The 16,390-nt window shown below is 33.8% G+C and overlaps 2 protein-coding genes across 2 annotated transcripts; one reads left to right on the top strand and one right to left on the bottom strand.

The window, feature by feature from the left end:
• The first annotated feature begins 5,818 nt into the window (after window positions 1-5,818).
• Window positions 5,819-9,286, top strand: LOC112001572 (probable indole-3-acetic acid-amido synthetase GH3.6). Its single transcript, XM_024033752.2, has 3 exons — window positions 5,819-6,404; window positions 7,344-7,451; window positions 7,560-9,286. The coding sequence occupies exons 1-3, from the start codon at window positions 6,091-6,093 to the stop codon at window positions 8,893-8,895; spliced, it is 1,758 nt and encodes a 585-aa protein (XP_023889520.2). The 5' UTR covers window positions 5,819-6,090; the 3' UTR covers window positions 8,896-9,286.
• A 643-nt stretch (window positions 9,287-9,929) lies between these two features.
• LOC112001491 (sugar transporter ERD6-like 7) lies at window positions 9,930-14,417 on the bottom strand. Its single transcript, XM_024033649.2, has 19 exons — window positions 14,331-14,417; window positions 13,915-14,148; window positions 13,628-13,690; window positions 13,287-13,376; window positions 13,080-13,139; window positions 12,906-12,971; window positions 12,703-12,768; window positions 12,443-12,518; window positions 12,222-12,286; window positions 11,979-12,071; window positions 11,794-11,874; window positions 11,586-11,670; window positions 11,251-11,294; window positions 11,100-11,162; window positions 10,926-10,985; window positions 10,789-10,842; window positions 10,619-10,678; window positions 10,419-10,533; window positions 9,930-10,123 (listed from the first exon to the last, which is right to left on the bottom strand). The coding sequence occupies exons 2-19, from the start codon at window positions 14,101-14,103 to the stop codon at window positions 10,008-10,010; spliced, it is 1,446 nt and encodes a 481-aa protein (XP_023889417.1). The 5' UTR covers window positions 14,104-14,148; window positions 14,331-14,417; the 3' UTR covers window positions 9,930-10,007.
• Between the last annotated feature and the right edge of the window lie 1,973 nt (window positions 14,418-16,390).

The following is a 16,390-nucleotide window of genomic DNA, read 5'->3' as shown; positions in this document are numbered from 1 at the left end:
ACTTTCTTTATTTAAAATTTATCCACCTTAGTTTAGGAATTTAACTATAAATTAAGTTACTACTAATGTTTTGCTATGATCATACACCCAAAAATTTAAATATCATGACTACCCATTGATTATATATAAAACAAGTTTGGGTTTTAACCTCCACTTTCAAAATGAAAACATTTAATCCGGGAGTTTAGTTCTCACAATGCTGATCTCAAGATTATGGAAGTGAGTTCTGATGTCAAAAAACATCATTTTTTTCAATGTCTCACAAGAAGAAGGATTTGAAGCTGCTCATTTGGCAAAATGTTTTCTACTTGGTACTACTAATAAAGTGATTGTGGAGACTATGATCGTGGTTAAGTTATAGGCTCCTCACACTCGTTAATGCCTTCCCAAAACAAAACAAAAAAATCTTTTATTTCAATTTTAGGCAAATTTCTTTTTACTGTTTTTGCAATTCTTTTATTAATGTTTGTTTAAACAATTATAAGTCTTGCCAAAAGAAAGAGGCATTTGTTTTGGTATGAAGAATGCTTATGTTTTCTCTTTCCTCTTTTCCTATTTTATACGTTAATATTATCTAATAAAATTTACTATCGATTTCCCATTAAAAAAAAAAAACTTGAGTTTTAAATTGAATATGGTGCATAAAAAAGTAAATTGAAATATGTTTATCACATAGATGTTTGAACTTTGAATCGCATTTGTTTCTTAAAAATAAAAAAATAAAATAAAAATAAAAACCTTTGAATCGCATTTGCATCTCATTCATAGTATTGCATTTAGTGCCAATTTGGTACAGTGATTTGAAATTGTATTATTAATTTATTATTATTTATAGATTAGATATAATTTCAACTTGTAACTCCATGATAATTGTGAAATTGTATTTTTTGAAATACACCATTTTAAAATTTTGCATTTTTTTTAGATATAATTATTTCAAATAATTTTCAAAAACTGAAAAATAAACAAATACAAAATGTCACAGCTCAATAGGCCGGATATGGTTGTTATAAACAAAACCGTTATAAATTTTTTTTTCTAATACAATATGACGTGGCGTGTATTCTAAATGAGTCTTTTACTCTTGATTTTTTTATTTATTTTTTTAAACCTCACAAAGATTTATTTTTTAAGAAACTAAGAACTAATTTTTTTTCTTCTTTTAAACATCGAAATTTACTCAAAAATTAATTATAATTATAAATTGAAATTATTTCTACTATTTACATGTGTGGAAAAATTAAAAAGTAGTTCTATCAAAAGGATTTTCAAATTCAAATTTAAAGATATTTTTTTAAGGAATTTGAAAATATTTTTTTAAATAAAATGTGGTTAATTTTCCACTATCCCTAATTTGAAATAATCGTATCTATGCGTATAAATTTGAAAAATCTCATGGTAAAATCCCCAATCAAATCAAATTTAAAATTGTTTCCCTTCCATATAAGCCAAATCTGACCTTTTTCTTAACTTACAAATTTGAATAATTTGATCTATTTACAAAGTAGTTTTTTAATTTGAATAATTTGATCCATTTACAATGTAGATTTTTTTTTCCCCCTTATAGTCTAATATCTATACTTTTCAATATAATAAAACTTATGTGCATAGTATACGGGTGATGATGATAAATGAATAGTAATCTGAAACTTTGTACCAGTGGAGAATAAGTATTTGAAAAAAGTGTAATATACAACCATCGACAAAAAAAAAAAAAAAATGTTGGGACCCATTGAAAGATGAGAGGAGGAAGCCCACAAAACTCAGTACTACTCATCTTCCTGTACAGTGGAGTATTTCAGAAGATGAAGAAAATTCCCTCTGCAAATCCTGTCTTTTTATGACAAATTTATGGGCTCCACCATGAATGCATGGGAGTTGGATACGCCGTGTTTTTAGTGACGTGGCGTTCGAAGCAAGAATCCCACTTGCATGGCTTGGAGTTGTTTGGTGGGTCTTCTTTTATAATCTCCTTCTTTCTTTTTTTCTTTCTTTCTTGATTTTTTCTTTTCTTTTCCTTTAAAATAAAATTTAAAAAGTGGGTCTTCTTCAAATTTCTTCACTGTTTCATTAACTTAATCAAAATCTCAAATAGCATTTCATTTCTGTCCAATAAACACCCACACAAAACCCATTTCTTTTGTGTAGCAGTTGGCATTTGGCAATAGAACCATTTCTCTCTCTCTCTCTCTAAAATTCAACCTCATGTTCAACCCCTATTTGACTGCCAAGTGTCACCAACCCATTTCCTAGAAGACTCATTGAGAGACCTTGCTTTCCTCCACCTTTAAAGAAAAGAAAAGAAAAAAATTTGTCACTAAAATCTAACCCTCTTTTAGACTTTTAGTACCCTTGTTTATTTGCCTACACAAAACAAAACAACTAAACAAAAAACAGAGCAAAAGCAGAGCAGAGTTGTCTTCAACAATTCTGCAACTATTTCCTCCCCCATTTCTCATGCCCTCACCAAGCCAACAGCCCATTCTCTTCCACGCAAACTACTCCACAATGCTTAAATCACTTGACAAGAAGCTCTGCCTCCTTTGTTCTCGCCTTTGCTGGCCCAGTTGCCGCCGCTCCAAGCCTAAAATTATCATCAAAAGGTTTGGAAAAAATAGCTCCAAATTTCAAGATGACTCTCTTTAATATTTCTACATTAAAGAGAGTCATAAAGATGTTTTCTTATTCTTGACAAATAAAAGTGCATTGAGTAAAAAAAAAAGTGCATTCAATTATAATTTTTCTCATTCAAGTATTCATTTCGTGGTCCCAAGTCCCAACCTTTCCACAACAAAGTTGACAAAATCAGTACCTTTTGATAAAGTTACCAATCATTTAGGCTTTTTTCTTATACCGTTACTCTAAAATTGCTTAGGTAAATTATCAAAGACAAAACCCTCCCTCCCCCACTCTCCCTCCCCCCAACAACAAAGTTGTGTTTCTGAATATTATAAGATTGTGAAAATGATAATAAGAATCAGAACTATTGTATTTTTATTAATAAACTGTAATTAATCTTTATTGTATAAGTATGGTAATCCTGAGGTTCCTTCAACTGTTTTGCGTACAAACAGCTCTGATACATTAGTGGGCCTGTCAGGAATCAAGTTCCCAGTTACATGAAGTATGCCATGAATCCAATGATGCAGGGTTGAAAATTTCATTATTTCTCTGTTTTATATATTAGTATCATCTAAAAAATTGATTACTAATCCTTCCAGATCACTGTGACAACTACTTGACACTGCCAACATTCAATGTGGGATGGATAGATGCCTTTATATTGCTTAATCCATTAAATTTCAGTTTGATAAGAAACACCCCATATATTGAAAAGGAAATTATAAATTACTAGTAATGTCCCATACAATTCTACATCATTCTATAGTGACAGCATCTTTATATTTTCTGAGAAAATGCACTGCTGTTTTGACAATTTCCTTGGATTTTTTTCCCCCAGTGTTTTCCTAGCTTGATTCTGAGTTCAACTTATATTAAATGCCATATTAGCCAAATCCCAACAGTTCTGTTATGTTTATGATGGCTTGTGCATTTATTCCATTAGTTGTCAGAAAGATGTTGCATCTAATAAAATCCCTATGGCTTTAACAATAATTTTGTTTCATTATTTGGGAAAAAATTCAAATAATGGCAAATCCTCTATCTTCAATTATTATCATTTAGTCAGCATCACTGAAATTTGAGAAATCTAGCTCCTTCACTCCTTTCCAGGATTAGACTCGTTTGTTATAACAGAAAGATAAAGTATCACAGTTAGGGTATAAAATATTAATGTTAGGTAAGATGTACATTGGTATAATTGCAATGTAGGTACGATATACCATTAAACTATTAGCATGATTTGAGATATGCAAGGGCTTCTCATGCCTTTAAAAATAAGTAATCCGTTATCATTGTCTTTACTTAGTCTTACTTTTGCTAAAACAAAATAATAGTAGTAATTAAGAGGCCCTTGACTCTTCTTTCTGTTTTATGTACAAACATGATAACGACTATGTTTGTTCAATGACTTTATGTTTGTTCAATGACTTCCAGTTCACAAATGCTAAAACAGAATTAAGCTTGTTCACTGCCCTCAACCAATGTTCAAGTGGGCACATTTGAAATCAATTTTTACCTTATGTAAGTATATGCTTCTTCTTTTTTTTTTTTCCTAGATACATGGATTATCATCATATCATTGTATGTTGAATACATGTTACTCAACAAATGAAAATCTTTTCACTCTGCCTTCACTACAAAGAATAATAAACATTCTATCCGATGCGACTTCCAGGGCAGCCCAATACCAAAACCACTTAAGCCTTGGTCTAAGGCCCCAAGGCCTAAGGCACTTTAATAACAAAAAAAAAAAAGGTCTCAAATTGAAAAGATGCCAATAATCAGACAAAAAAACTAATAGTATGCATACAAATGAAGCCCAACCCATGCCTAACTTAATCCAACCTAGCATGGCTCAGCACACAGGTGCGTGCAAAGCCCATGTTGGGTAGGTCCTCCTTCCACACATTGTGAATTTGTGATGCCCCTTGGGATCTAAGCTTACATTTAAGGGTGAATATAAACCCACTAATGATTCAATGGATAGCCAATGCAGAATTAAGCTTGTTCAATACCCTCAGGCCTCAACCAATGTTCAAGTGAGCAAATTTGGACAGCCCAAGACCAAGACCACTCAAGCCTTGGCCTAAGGCACTTTAAGACCCAAAAAAAAAAGTTCTCAAATTGTGAGTGAATAATTGTTTCTTTTTTCCCTTTGAAAAAGCATGATCAATTGGTTAAAAAAAAAAGGTGGTTTGCATGCTTTGATTCTTCCCTATTATTAAGAAGGCATCAAAGTTGTTAGCTAATAGAAATCCAATCCAATTAAAAAGACTAAGTTGTTTAAATAAAACATGTTATAAGTATGTGGTATGCCACATAATTATTGACACGAATTTCTCTTAACAATTTGAAATTTGAAATTTTGTAAGTCAATACCCCCACCATAAATTGTTGATATTATTCACTCAATAACTCCACAGCCATACACCATGAAAATATTGAGTAGATAATGTAGAATTCAAATTTGCCATTCTCTTTAGAAATTATTATAATAATCAAATCTCATAAAAAATTAATATTACTCAAATAATTCATATATACATTCAAATACACAGCCAAGGCCCAAGGAGAGTGTATTTTGATATAAACTCAAATTCTTACTTCCAAAATATCTTAAAATTAACTTAAACCAAATCTATAAGAAGGTGAGAGAGTACATTTATATTAATATCCTTATGCTAAGATAGAGATAATAAAGATAACAATTTTATTTATTTTAGTTTATACTCACCCAAAATGGATTGAATTAGACTAAAATAGACCTAAGTAGACCAAAGTGGACAAAATAAGACCAAAAAGGTCTAAGTTGGACCAAGTTGACATAATTGTACCAAATTGGACCAAAGTAGGTGTTTATTATTTTTATCTCTTGAAATCGATGAAAATGATACATGGTACCCTAACTAGAAGCGAAATTGGACTCTTCAACCTATCTTTGAATACCGCATTAGCATGCATATATAAATATAGTGATGGAATATGAATTTTTTTTTTTTTTTTTTTTGTATTATGTGTATATATATATATATATATATATATTTATATGTTATATTTATGTAGTAAAAAATAATTGTGGTATCATGATTAATAAGTTACAATTAGTATCGAGGATGTATAAATATATTGTATTTTTTTAATTTATTTTGCACTAAGTGGGTAAAAGTCTAAAACCAACCGTTGTTCCGCAGACAACAAAAATTGAATTCCCAAAATGCCCAGAGCCAGCCAATGACATAAGTAGCGAAGAAAGCGTTGTCACATTACAACCTTTTTCAACTACAAATAGGGAAAAGTAAGCCAAAATGACAATATCTTCTCTCTTGTCCGCATTTTGATTCAGTTTTCTTCTTCGTCCACCTCTCTCTCTCTCTCGCTGCTGCCTGCTGCAAAGTGCTTTGCCTGCGCACCGCCACCACCGGCGGACCGGACCGGACCGGACCAGACCAGACCAGACCAGCAGAGACAATGAATCTGACCGACGACGAGGAGATCCTGAAGAAGCTGGAGGACTCAACCAAGGATGCCACGTGTCGACAGCTCGAGACCCTAAGGTCCATCCTCGAACACCAAAGCAAAGGCGGCGGCGTACGTTATCTCCGGCCTTACCTCCAAGGCTACGATGCGCCGGTTGATGCAAATACGTTCCGCCGAGCTGTGCCGCTGTCTTCCTACGAGGACTACGTTGACCACATCAATCAGATGGCCAACAATGGACCCGTTGACCATGATCATGATCAACCTCTCCTGTCCGTTGATCCTCTCATCTGTTTCTTCTACAGGTTTACTTATCCCCTCACACAATTACATGACTTAATAAGTAAAATTGATATGAAAATAGCATTGTCCATGCTATTGTTATATGTGTAAAGGTGTACAACCATAGATACCACAGGCTTAAAGGGAATTCCGTGTTTTACTAGGAAACCACAATGGGGTATATTGTGTATTTTTTCCAAAAATCAATTCTATAGTAGAAAATGGCAATTAAGTGTAATTTGGATTTTATCTCTTATAATTACTTCCAGTGTAATTTGATGATGATGATGATGAATTTAACGTGGTTGTAGTAAGTGATGTCATAACACCCAGCAAGCATCACTATGTGTAACAACGTAAAGTTTGTAATAAAGTTATCATTGTCATCCTTTCTGATGTTTCTAGCATTAATTTTTAGACTGGGATACATTTTTAATCCACAAAATCTAGTCTAAGTTTTCAACTTTGATCTTTTTAGTTTAAGAACTTCTACTTTATATGCCCTCATCATGGAGGAACAATTGAATTCCGTGCCTTTGAATCATGACCCAACTACATTTAATCTTTCTAATCACTAAGGTTTAATAGTAATTTAGCCCAGCATGAAATAGAATTACATAATAATAATAATTTCACACAAGTCATAAGATTGAAATTTAATAGGCCTCAGAATCCAAGATTTAGTTTTACTATAATAAGTTTTGCTTGAAAATATGAAAGTTATCAATTTGATCATTCCATCCATCTGTCATTTAAATTTATTCTAGGCTACCTTGATTTCGATGATACCTTTTAAATTTATAAGAACAAAATTACAAATTTTTAAATTTGGAGATGAAATCAAATTTGGCTGAGTGTTAGGGATAAAAAGTATATTTCAGCTTTATTTTTATTTTATGACAGAAAAAGCATTAATTTTTTATTATGTTTTGAAAATGTGGACTCTAACGTGTGGATTACAGCTCAGGAGCAAGTACCATGAAGCCCAAATTGATCCCTTACTTTGATTCAAAGCTCTCGAGAGCCGCCTCGTTCATAGCTCACCAGGGCAGCAATGCAATTCATCGGAGGTAGTAACTTATTTATGATCTATATATGTACCATTATAGTTTATATTTCAGTAAATGTGCTCATACAGTATGGCTTTATATAACAAATGAATGTGAATTATCATATAGGTTATTTCCTCCTAGGCCGTCTGTGAATAAGGTCCTATGGTTTATTTATGCTGATAATATAACAACTACCAAAGGTGGTTTTAAGGTTATGGCTGCTTCTTCATATCCTATGCATAGCAGTAAGGCGAACTGGTCTCAGTTGGTCTCTTCTTCAAGCCCCCGGGAAGTCATTCTTGGGTCAAACATAGAGCACCAGATGTATTGCCACCTTCTTTGTGGCCTTAGAAACTCTGATTCTATTGATGGGATTCGTGCCCCATATGCCATAAGCTTGATGAATGTGTTTAGTCTTTTAGAGTCCAAGTGGGAGCAGCTATGTGATGATCTTGAACATGGAGTCCCAAGTTCAGAGATTTCCGATGTTGTGATGAAAGATTCTGTTACTGAAGTTCTTGGGGGCCCTCAACCAGAATTGTCAAGGAGAATTCGAGTAATTTGTGAGGACAAGAATTGGGGTGGGATAGTTTGTAAATTGTGGCCTAATGTGCGGTACATTAGGTGTGTTACCACAGGGAGTATGATGCAGTATTATCCAAGGCTTAAGCACTATGCAGGAGAGGTACCTTTGTTAGGCGGAGACTACTTTGCTTCAGAATGCTGTGTGGGTATCAACTTGGATACTATACAGCCTCCCGAGACAACCCGATTCGTGTTGCTTCCAACTGCAGCTTATTTTGAGTTTCTTCCATTTGCTTTGGATGAGATCAATGTTGGTGAAGAAACAGTGGACATTTCTGGTGTGGAGGAAGGAAAGATGTATGAAGTGGTTGTCACTACATATAGAGGATTCTACCGGTATCGTTTAGGTGATATCGTGAGAGTTGTTGATTTCTATAATTCTGCTCCACAAGTGGAGTATGTGATGAGAGCTCCTAAAACTTCGTCCGAGATAATAACTGAGAAACATTTGATGTCTGCAATGGAAAGTTTTCAAAGGGTCATCAGAAAAGATATGGCAGCAGAGATTTCAGAGTTTGCAAGTTTCTTGGACATAATGATGAGCCCAAAGCATTTGAAGCTTTATATAGAAGTTAGAGAGGGAAGTAAGCTTTTGCAAGAAGAGAAGTTAGAGGAGTCAGTTGAAATTCTCAAGAGGTGTGGTTCCTCTATTGAGGATAGCTTGGGAGGCATTTACATGGTGCAGAGGAAAAGAGGTGAATTAGGTCCTTTGGCAGTATCCATTGTAAATCCAGGTAGCTTTGATAGATTATCATTGGTAGCCATTGAGAATGGAGCACCAGCTAGTCAATATAAACCACCCAAGATTATAAGAAATCGCCAAATTGTTGACTTCATGGAAAGATGTATTGTTGTTACTGTATCTTTGGAGGGTTAATTAAGAATTAATCACTAGATTGAAGTATTGCAATTTGTTATCATCCATTGTTGAACTTCATCTGGGTATGCAAAGAAGCTGTATGGACTTAGCACACAGACATTTAGGATAAATATGAAGCAGAACAATTGCTTGTCGGGAGACAAGTCCTTTTCTGAAGAGGCAGTATAGTCCCATTTCGTTATTACAGTTCATGATTCTTTTATATGAAGCATTAGCTGGATCCTTAATCATGAACTAATGTAACTGAACATATATGTAAGAATGATTCTCCTGGCTGTTTTTTGCTTGTATTATTTTTCTCTCAATAATGTAGTTAGCCAGTAAATGTAAACGAGTCTGTAAGTTGCTTTCGACAGGTGAGATATGCTTCAGTAAGCTAATTTGTAAATTTGTGATCTCCAGTAATGCACGCAATAATTAACTTGAAAAACTAGGAGATACTCTCAAAATGATCAACGTTGATTAAGGCCTTTGCAAGATCAACCATCTTCCAAAATTAAAAACCTAGGGCGTTGTCTGGAATATCATGTTTTAGTCTGGCATTTTGAGTCAAATTTTAGCTTTGATTGAACATTTTAAGCATTTTCCATTGATGTAAAAACTCATTCATCTCGTTGCTTTTTGATGGCTAGGATGTCAATAACCAGAAATCAAGTTTTTTTGTGCAAACAATAGGGGACTTGTGAATGCCTACAAATTGGCTAGTGCAGTAATTACCAACTTAGCATTACTCTGGGAAATTCATAAACACCCTATTTACTTTGCTTGTAAACTTTCCTTTTATTATGATAATTGGATCTTTGTTTAAAGGTTTAGGCTTTATTTTTCTCTTAATCCTGCTTCAATACATTTTTACTTATATCTTGAACGAATAAAATTTGTTTCTTAATACAATAGCATCCATTCATTCAATTGTTTTTGACAACAGCATTACAATATTCTGGTAGTTTTTCAAATTTTTGTTGTTGATGACCTCAAATAAATAGATTGAATATTGATAAATATGTAATCAGTAGAATGCAAAAATAGGGTGATGGAACATAATAGAACATTCTTATTGCCTTCCGAAGAAAAAAAGAAATAGAAGATGAAGAAGAAGAAGAATAACTTTATTTATTAATGGCTGCTTGGATTTGTTCCAGAGTCCTCCCCTTTGTTTCAGGTACAATCATGATCACAAACAATATAGCCAGTGCATTGATTGCTGCATACAGAAGGAAGGTACCTGAAAACCAGAGACACTAGTTAAGTGGTATCTAATGATTTCCTAAGGTCATCCTAACATAGAGTTAGGTGGTATTTTTGTGGAAAATCCCTTTTCAAATTAACAGACTGCTCAAATTCTTTTTAGTTTCATCACTCCAACAAGCTAAACTTTTTTTTGTATATGTTGTGATACCCTAAACTTGTTTAATATTTCCGTACTAAAAATTTTTGTTGCTAAGCTAGTAAACTTGCCTGATATAGTATTGCCATACTAATTACTAATACTACTTTTAAATGAAAAGGAAGAGATTTACCATAGGTGCTCCAGCTCATAAGAAAGTTGAAAGTGTAGGAACATAGCCATGCACCAAACCAGTTGACTAGAGTAGCAAGGCTTCCAGCCTGTCCTTTAATATTGATCGGGAATATCTGCAACAGATGGAAAATTTTTGATTGGTGGCACAGATCAAATTTTAGAGAGGATGAGAACCGTTATATTGCTGATTCTAATTACCTCAGACATCACAACCCAAGGAACTGCACCCATTCCTGCTGAAAATGATGCTATGTACAGCTGACATCAAAGAATAAATGTTAGAGAACATGGGGGAAAAACATAGAGAAGTGATTTTTTGGCTGACTGATATGAGTTGCATAGTTATTTTGAAAAGCAGTTGATTTTACCAGTATGCCAGTAACAGCGAGTGCAGGGACTGCCTGGAGTGCAATTTCATTAACCTGATTCATGAAACAATCTTTACATGTGAAAACTATTAAAACTCATAGACGAAGCTTTTTAAGGTTGACAGTTTGACAATTACCTTCATATAGAATGCAATTGCCGCTAGTAAACACCCTAGGACCAATCCTGATCCAGAAACCTAAAGTGAAACCAAACAAATAAAAAACAGAGCAAAAAATACAATACTTATATTCATGAATGAGGAGTTGTGTGAGCAATTTTTCAGCTGATCATGTTTGGCACTAAAACATACCAATAATAGGGGCTTTCTACCAGCTTTATCTATGAAGAATGCTCCCATACCAGTAACTATAACCTGCAAATGAGATCATATGAATATGTTTATATAAGAAAGAGTAATCATAGATTGTAGGGAGTTGGCAAAGCGAATGAGAATTAATTACCTGTAAAATTGCATAGGTTATAGTTCCAATACTAGAAGAAAATCCTGAGGTATCACGTACAATAATTAGATACTAATTGTAGACTGCTTAAAGTTGTTCGAGGTAATTTACTGGATAAAAGATGGAAGATAAGGGCATTTTGAAGTAACAGACTCAAAATTTTGTTGAGAATTTAGTTTTATCTGGTCAATGAGATGCAAAATAGAGAATAAAACTAAAAAGGTTTCAAGAGGCTGCAATTTTCTTTCTTTCCCATTTTTGTGAAGTTAAAGGTTTACACCAGGCCTCTTCCATTCCTGTTCTGGTAAAGGCAATATTTATTAATGTCTATATACCTGCTGTCTCAAATATTTCACCAGTATAAAAGCAGACTCCGTTGATTCCCCCAAATTGTTGACAGACCATCAATCCAACTCCTATCTGTTTAAGGAAGAAACAGTTTGATAAAACTAGTTTTGCTAATGGTTTTGTTAAGAATGAATTGATTGCAAAACAAAGAGAAAAATTCAGTAGTTAGAATTTGCTTAGAGAGAGAAGCTATACAATCACTGAGCGCAAATATCTTCTGTGAAATAATTCCAGGAGCTTGGGTTTTGGTAGCTGCTCAAGAGTTGTTATATAATCCTGTCAAGAAATGACATGACACCCCTTTACTATATCATCCTGTGAATGCTCGAAATTTTTCTCATTGTAGATTGGTATATAGTTCAGAAATCAGAATCTAGAACCTGGATTTCAGCTGCCTCCTGAATTATATCAACATCCTTGCCACGAAGTTTCTGAAGTGCAACCTCAAAATCTTTTTCCCGCCCTCTCTTTGCCTAAATTTATAATGAAAAAGTGCATTCTTTTTATTGTTATCATTATAGAAAGACCATCATGAACAGTAATCTATTCACGTGTGTGTTTATGTATATATATATGTATGCACGGATGTCACATATCTGAATTTGACTCATCCCTATTCTTACCAGCCATCTAGGAGACTCGGGAATGAGAAAGAGACCCAAAACCAGAACAGCACATGGGACAAGTCCTGCAAGTACTTCAGAGTGAGCTTTCTGTCATAGTATCGCTCATTGTAGGATCTTCTAAGATATACACACAATATTATGTCTTACAAGGATTATGCTGAATCTCACTGTTCTTGATAAAATAAAATAGAAAATTTGGCTGTGCAAAGAAAATTCACCGGTTAATGCTAAAACTCTCCATGATAGTACTGTTCCAATAATGAAGGCAACAGACACTCCCATGCAAATCATGAACTGTAGATTAAGAAGACAACACCAGAAATCATCCCATGTCGTATCAGAAAGGTCTGCATTATGTTATCACTGTTGCGTTCTTAAGAAAACAAATACCACTTCACAACAAAATATGTTTCTAGCTTCAGAGATTGAATTGTTATAAATACAGTGCTCTCCAATTGGTTCTGCGGTACATATTTACCTGATTTACTGTTGTCAGTGCTCCTCGAAGATTCTTGGGTGAAATTTCAGCTATGAAAACAGGTACCTTATTATCCACGGTATCAAACTTGTTAATTAAAGGAGATGAAAAAATCACAATAGAGTATATCACCAAAAGATGAGGTGTCAAGCCTTATATCAAATAGGATGTATTAATTTTCAGAAATATAAAAAGATATGCACCACATAGGAAAAGACACCCATTCCATATCCTGTTGCTAGTCTTCCAATGTCCAAAGCTAGAGCCCCCTATTGTCAATCAAGATGTAGAAAAGATGATCAGGTCAAGCTTTTGGTAAAAGGGATTGGCTTTGTAGTTACAAGCACAAATGACTTCAAAGTGTGAAATGTCAGAACCTCAGCAAAGTAAATAGCAAGCCATCCTGCAACGCAGACAGCAGCAGACACTCTCAATGCCTGCATGTATTCCACAGTCGATATATTGATACATGGTGAACATCCACCACAAAATCCAACAAAAAAGAAAAGAATAATTTTGAAGGATTTCATTATGTATGCATGATCCTGATCTCAATAGAATAACCATGATCAACATTTGCTTACCCCTTTCCGACCAATAAAATCAGCGATAGGACCACTTGTTATTGCACCAATCATTGCACCAAAGGTCAATATGGAACCAAAGACTGAATACTGCATTCACACAGAGCCATTGAGTAAGGCAAAACAGTTTGAAAGTCAAGCACCCGAAGACTTCGTTTGCCAGAAATGAAAGAAATCATAAAATTTTCAGTAGTATGGCATGTTGTGTCATCCAGATCATCCTCGTTAATTGTTTCAAGACTTGTTTTATACTTTTCACTTTTGAATTTATATATCCTAACAGATAAGCTTGAAGCACCAAACTTATACAACTAGAATAATTGCTCTAATCAGTAGCATACCTCTGCTAAAGATAGACTGAGTTCTTCCCTAATAGCGCTCTGAGTAGGTGATGAATAACCTGCCTGGAAACCAAAAGAGTGTGACAAAACAGAAGATGTCAGATCATTTTCTTGTTCCAAATTGCGCACAGAAAAGTTATGTTTTTGAGGTTGGTTTCTATAGGTAATTCCAATTATCATATCTTTTCTATGCTCTATCTGAAACTGAGGTAGTTGAGAGCTTATTAAAAAAACGAAACATTAATACAAGCTTGGAAGGAAAGCCAAAAAACATAAAAAGCACTTACACAGGCTCCAAATGCATAAGAGCCACAAACTGCAACAAATGTGCTGAAGTAAACCATCCAGGGATGCCCACTGCTGCTTTTCTGAGATGGTCCATCTTCTCCATTAGATAGATTATTGTTGTCCTGTATAAGTGGCTCTCTAATCTCTGCCTCCTGCACAGAATTCTCAATATCCTCTTTGATGGCCATATCCTCTTGTCTATATAACTTCAGTATCTTTATATATATCTGTCTCTATAAATAGCAAAAAGAAGAAGATACAAAGAGATGCACTCAGAAGCAAGGATGTGTATACTAGTAGAAGCAAGGGTATTTGTTTGCTCTAATATATACTTGTAAATATGGCACTATATTCTGTATGCCATGAGTGATGAAAAAAATCTCATTTCTCAAAAAAAAAAACAAAAATGCTGTACCTATATTTTACTCCTTTTCCACAGCGTATTATTGAGTTCAATTCATGTAGCACAACCAAGTTGGCGATGATTTATTCAATTTGAAATTGGCTTGCTCAAGTTGTTGCTAATTGTGTGTCGACAAGGAAATGTTTATATTAATTTTGGCTAACTGGAAAAGGCTTTTGTCTTTTACATGCAAACAGAGTTAGACAGTAAGTTACGTGGTCTTTTACTTTCACATGGACACGGCAGAGTGAAAACTAAAAAGCTTTATAACAATGATTTGAGAAAAGGAAAAAAATTTCTCCTTTTGGGTAGACTTTTCTTTTCTCTTCTTTGGAAATTTTTTGTATTCTTGCACTTCTGTACATATATTTTGTGATTGTGTGGAGGATGTTTTTATTTAAAAGGAGAATAAATATCAGATCTAAATGGTCAAATTTGATATAAAGTTAATTCATTCATGATTTATCTTTTTCATTACTTACATAGCAGAACTTAGCCAAAAAAAAAAATCAGCTTTCATTCCTTTGTATACTGTGAAAAAGAGAGGCAAGATAGTGAAACAAACTTCTAATAGGAGTAAAATTAGTGTTTTTTGATAGGTTAAGAAAAAGAATACCGTCAATAGTTAATGTCCAGATTATGCCCTATGGTCCTCCATTTGGCTCTTTTTTATTTTTATTTTTTCTCCCTTATTCTTATTTATTTGTCTAACGGAATAATTTTTGTGGTCCATAGTGGACTTTTAACGGTATGAAAAAAGTTCCAACCTCTGCTATGCTTCAGGCTAGCTGAAGTTGGAATTTTAATTCTAATTGAAGATGATAACTTTGATTTTGACCAATAAATCTACCCCATCGGTCATTTTTTTATTAGTCCTCTATTTAATTTATATTAAATTTCAAATTACACTCATAAAATTTGGGAATAATTAAAGTTTACACCTTAAAATTTTAGAATATTGATTTTACCCTCTGACATTTGGGGGTGTTTAGATTTTACTTCCTAGCGTTTTAGAATTTAGATGAGTTTTTAGATTTTACTCTCTAAATTTTGGAGGTGTTTAGATTTTAGACCTTAAAGTTTCAGAATTTTTGGTGTAAAATCTAAACACTCTCAAACTTTAGGGGGTAAAATCTAAATTCTGAATCATCAGGGTGTAAAATCCAAATTTTAAAAATTAAGATGTAAAATTTAATCACTCCCAAACTTTAGAGGTGCAATTTGCAATTTACACTTTATACAATGTTCCAATATATGATCCTCTTAGAAAAGTCAAAAAACGCAACCTTAAAATGATTTCTAACTCATTATCATTTTCTTTGTTAAAAGGATAGCACTTTGAGAAATCCATATCCTTTTATTTGGAAGTCAATACATTATAGGATATCCCCTTTAAAAGTTACAATATTTATCCTAAATCAAGGATGGATGGCGCAGCTGAACATACATCCATTTTCAGAAATTGAATAGGCACTAAGCAGTAATAACTACTTTCATGCAATAGAAGCAAAGCACAGGGCCTCAGCTACCAAAACTTCCAAGTAACTACCATTCACTAACAAGTGGATATCTTCAACTTTGATTGTTAGTTCGAGGCTTTTCCTTCTCTCTTTGACAGGACATTATGAATCCACTTGGCTGTTACTTTCAATTAAAAAGACTAAGCTTTGTAACCAATACCGTAAGGCCTAAAATGTTGAATTTATTACACGGAGCAAATTTCAGTTTTGGGTAGAATAAGCTACATGAGATGATGCTTTAGCTGTGAAAGGAACTACTGATTCTTGTACTCGTGTGGAAGTTGTGCAAATGCAATGTAAAGCCATTCACTAATCACTGTGACTACAAAAAGAAACCTTGGCATAGGTGATGCCAGTGTCATTTGTCGACAAACCAAAAAGAAAAAAAAAAGACGTGTTGGCTTTAGTAAGGGAAGAATATCTAGAAGACTGTATGATCATGATAGAAAATGATGCATTTGGAGCCATCCAAGCTGTGACAAAGGAGGAGTGCATTTTATATTGGAGGCTGGAAAGCATAGTCCAGGACACCAAGGCTTTGGTCTCACTTGT

Source organism: Quercus suber, unplaced genomic scaffold (genome assembly GCF_002906115.3).
Source record: "Quercus suber isolate HL8 unplaced genomic scaffold, Cork oak 2.0 scaffold_390, whole genome shotgun sequence".
NCBI classification, from domain to species: Eukaryota; Viridiplantae; Streptophyta; class Magnoliopsida; order Fagales; family Fagaceae; genus Quercus; species Quercus suber.
This window is presented reverse-complemented; position numbering and strand designations above follow the sequence as displayed.

Bases quoted from the DNA above. Each gene is read 5' to 3' on its own strand.
- LOC112001572 (XM_024033752.2), top strand. From the start codon at position 6,091: ATGAATCTGACCGACGACGAGGAGATCCTGAAGAAGCTGGAGGACTCA. The intron at 6,405-7,343 runs GTTTACTTATCC...TGTGGATTACAG, and splicing joins CTCATCTGTTTCTTCTACAG to CTCAGGAGCAAGTACCATGA. The intron at 7,452-7,559 runs GTAGTAACTTAT...ATTATCATATAG, and splicing joins AGCAATGCAATTCATCGGAG to GTTATTTCCTCCTAGGCCGT.
- LOC112001491 (XM_024033649.2), bottom strand. From the start codon at position 14,103: ATGGCCATCAAAGAGGATATTGAGAATTCTGTGCAGGAGGCAGAGATT. The intron at 12,769-12,905 runs GTGCATATCTTT...GTGGATAATAAG, and splicing joins TGGGTGTCTTTTCCTATGTG to GTACCTGTTTTCATAGCTGA. The intron at 10,986-11,099 runs GTATGTTTTAGT...GTTTCACTTTAG, and splicing joins GTAGAAAGCCCCTATTATTG to GTTTCTGGATCAGGATTGGT.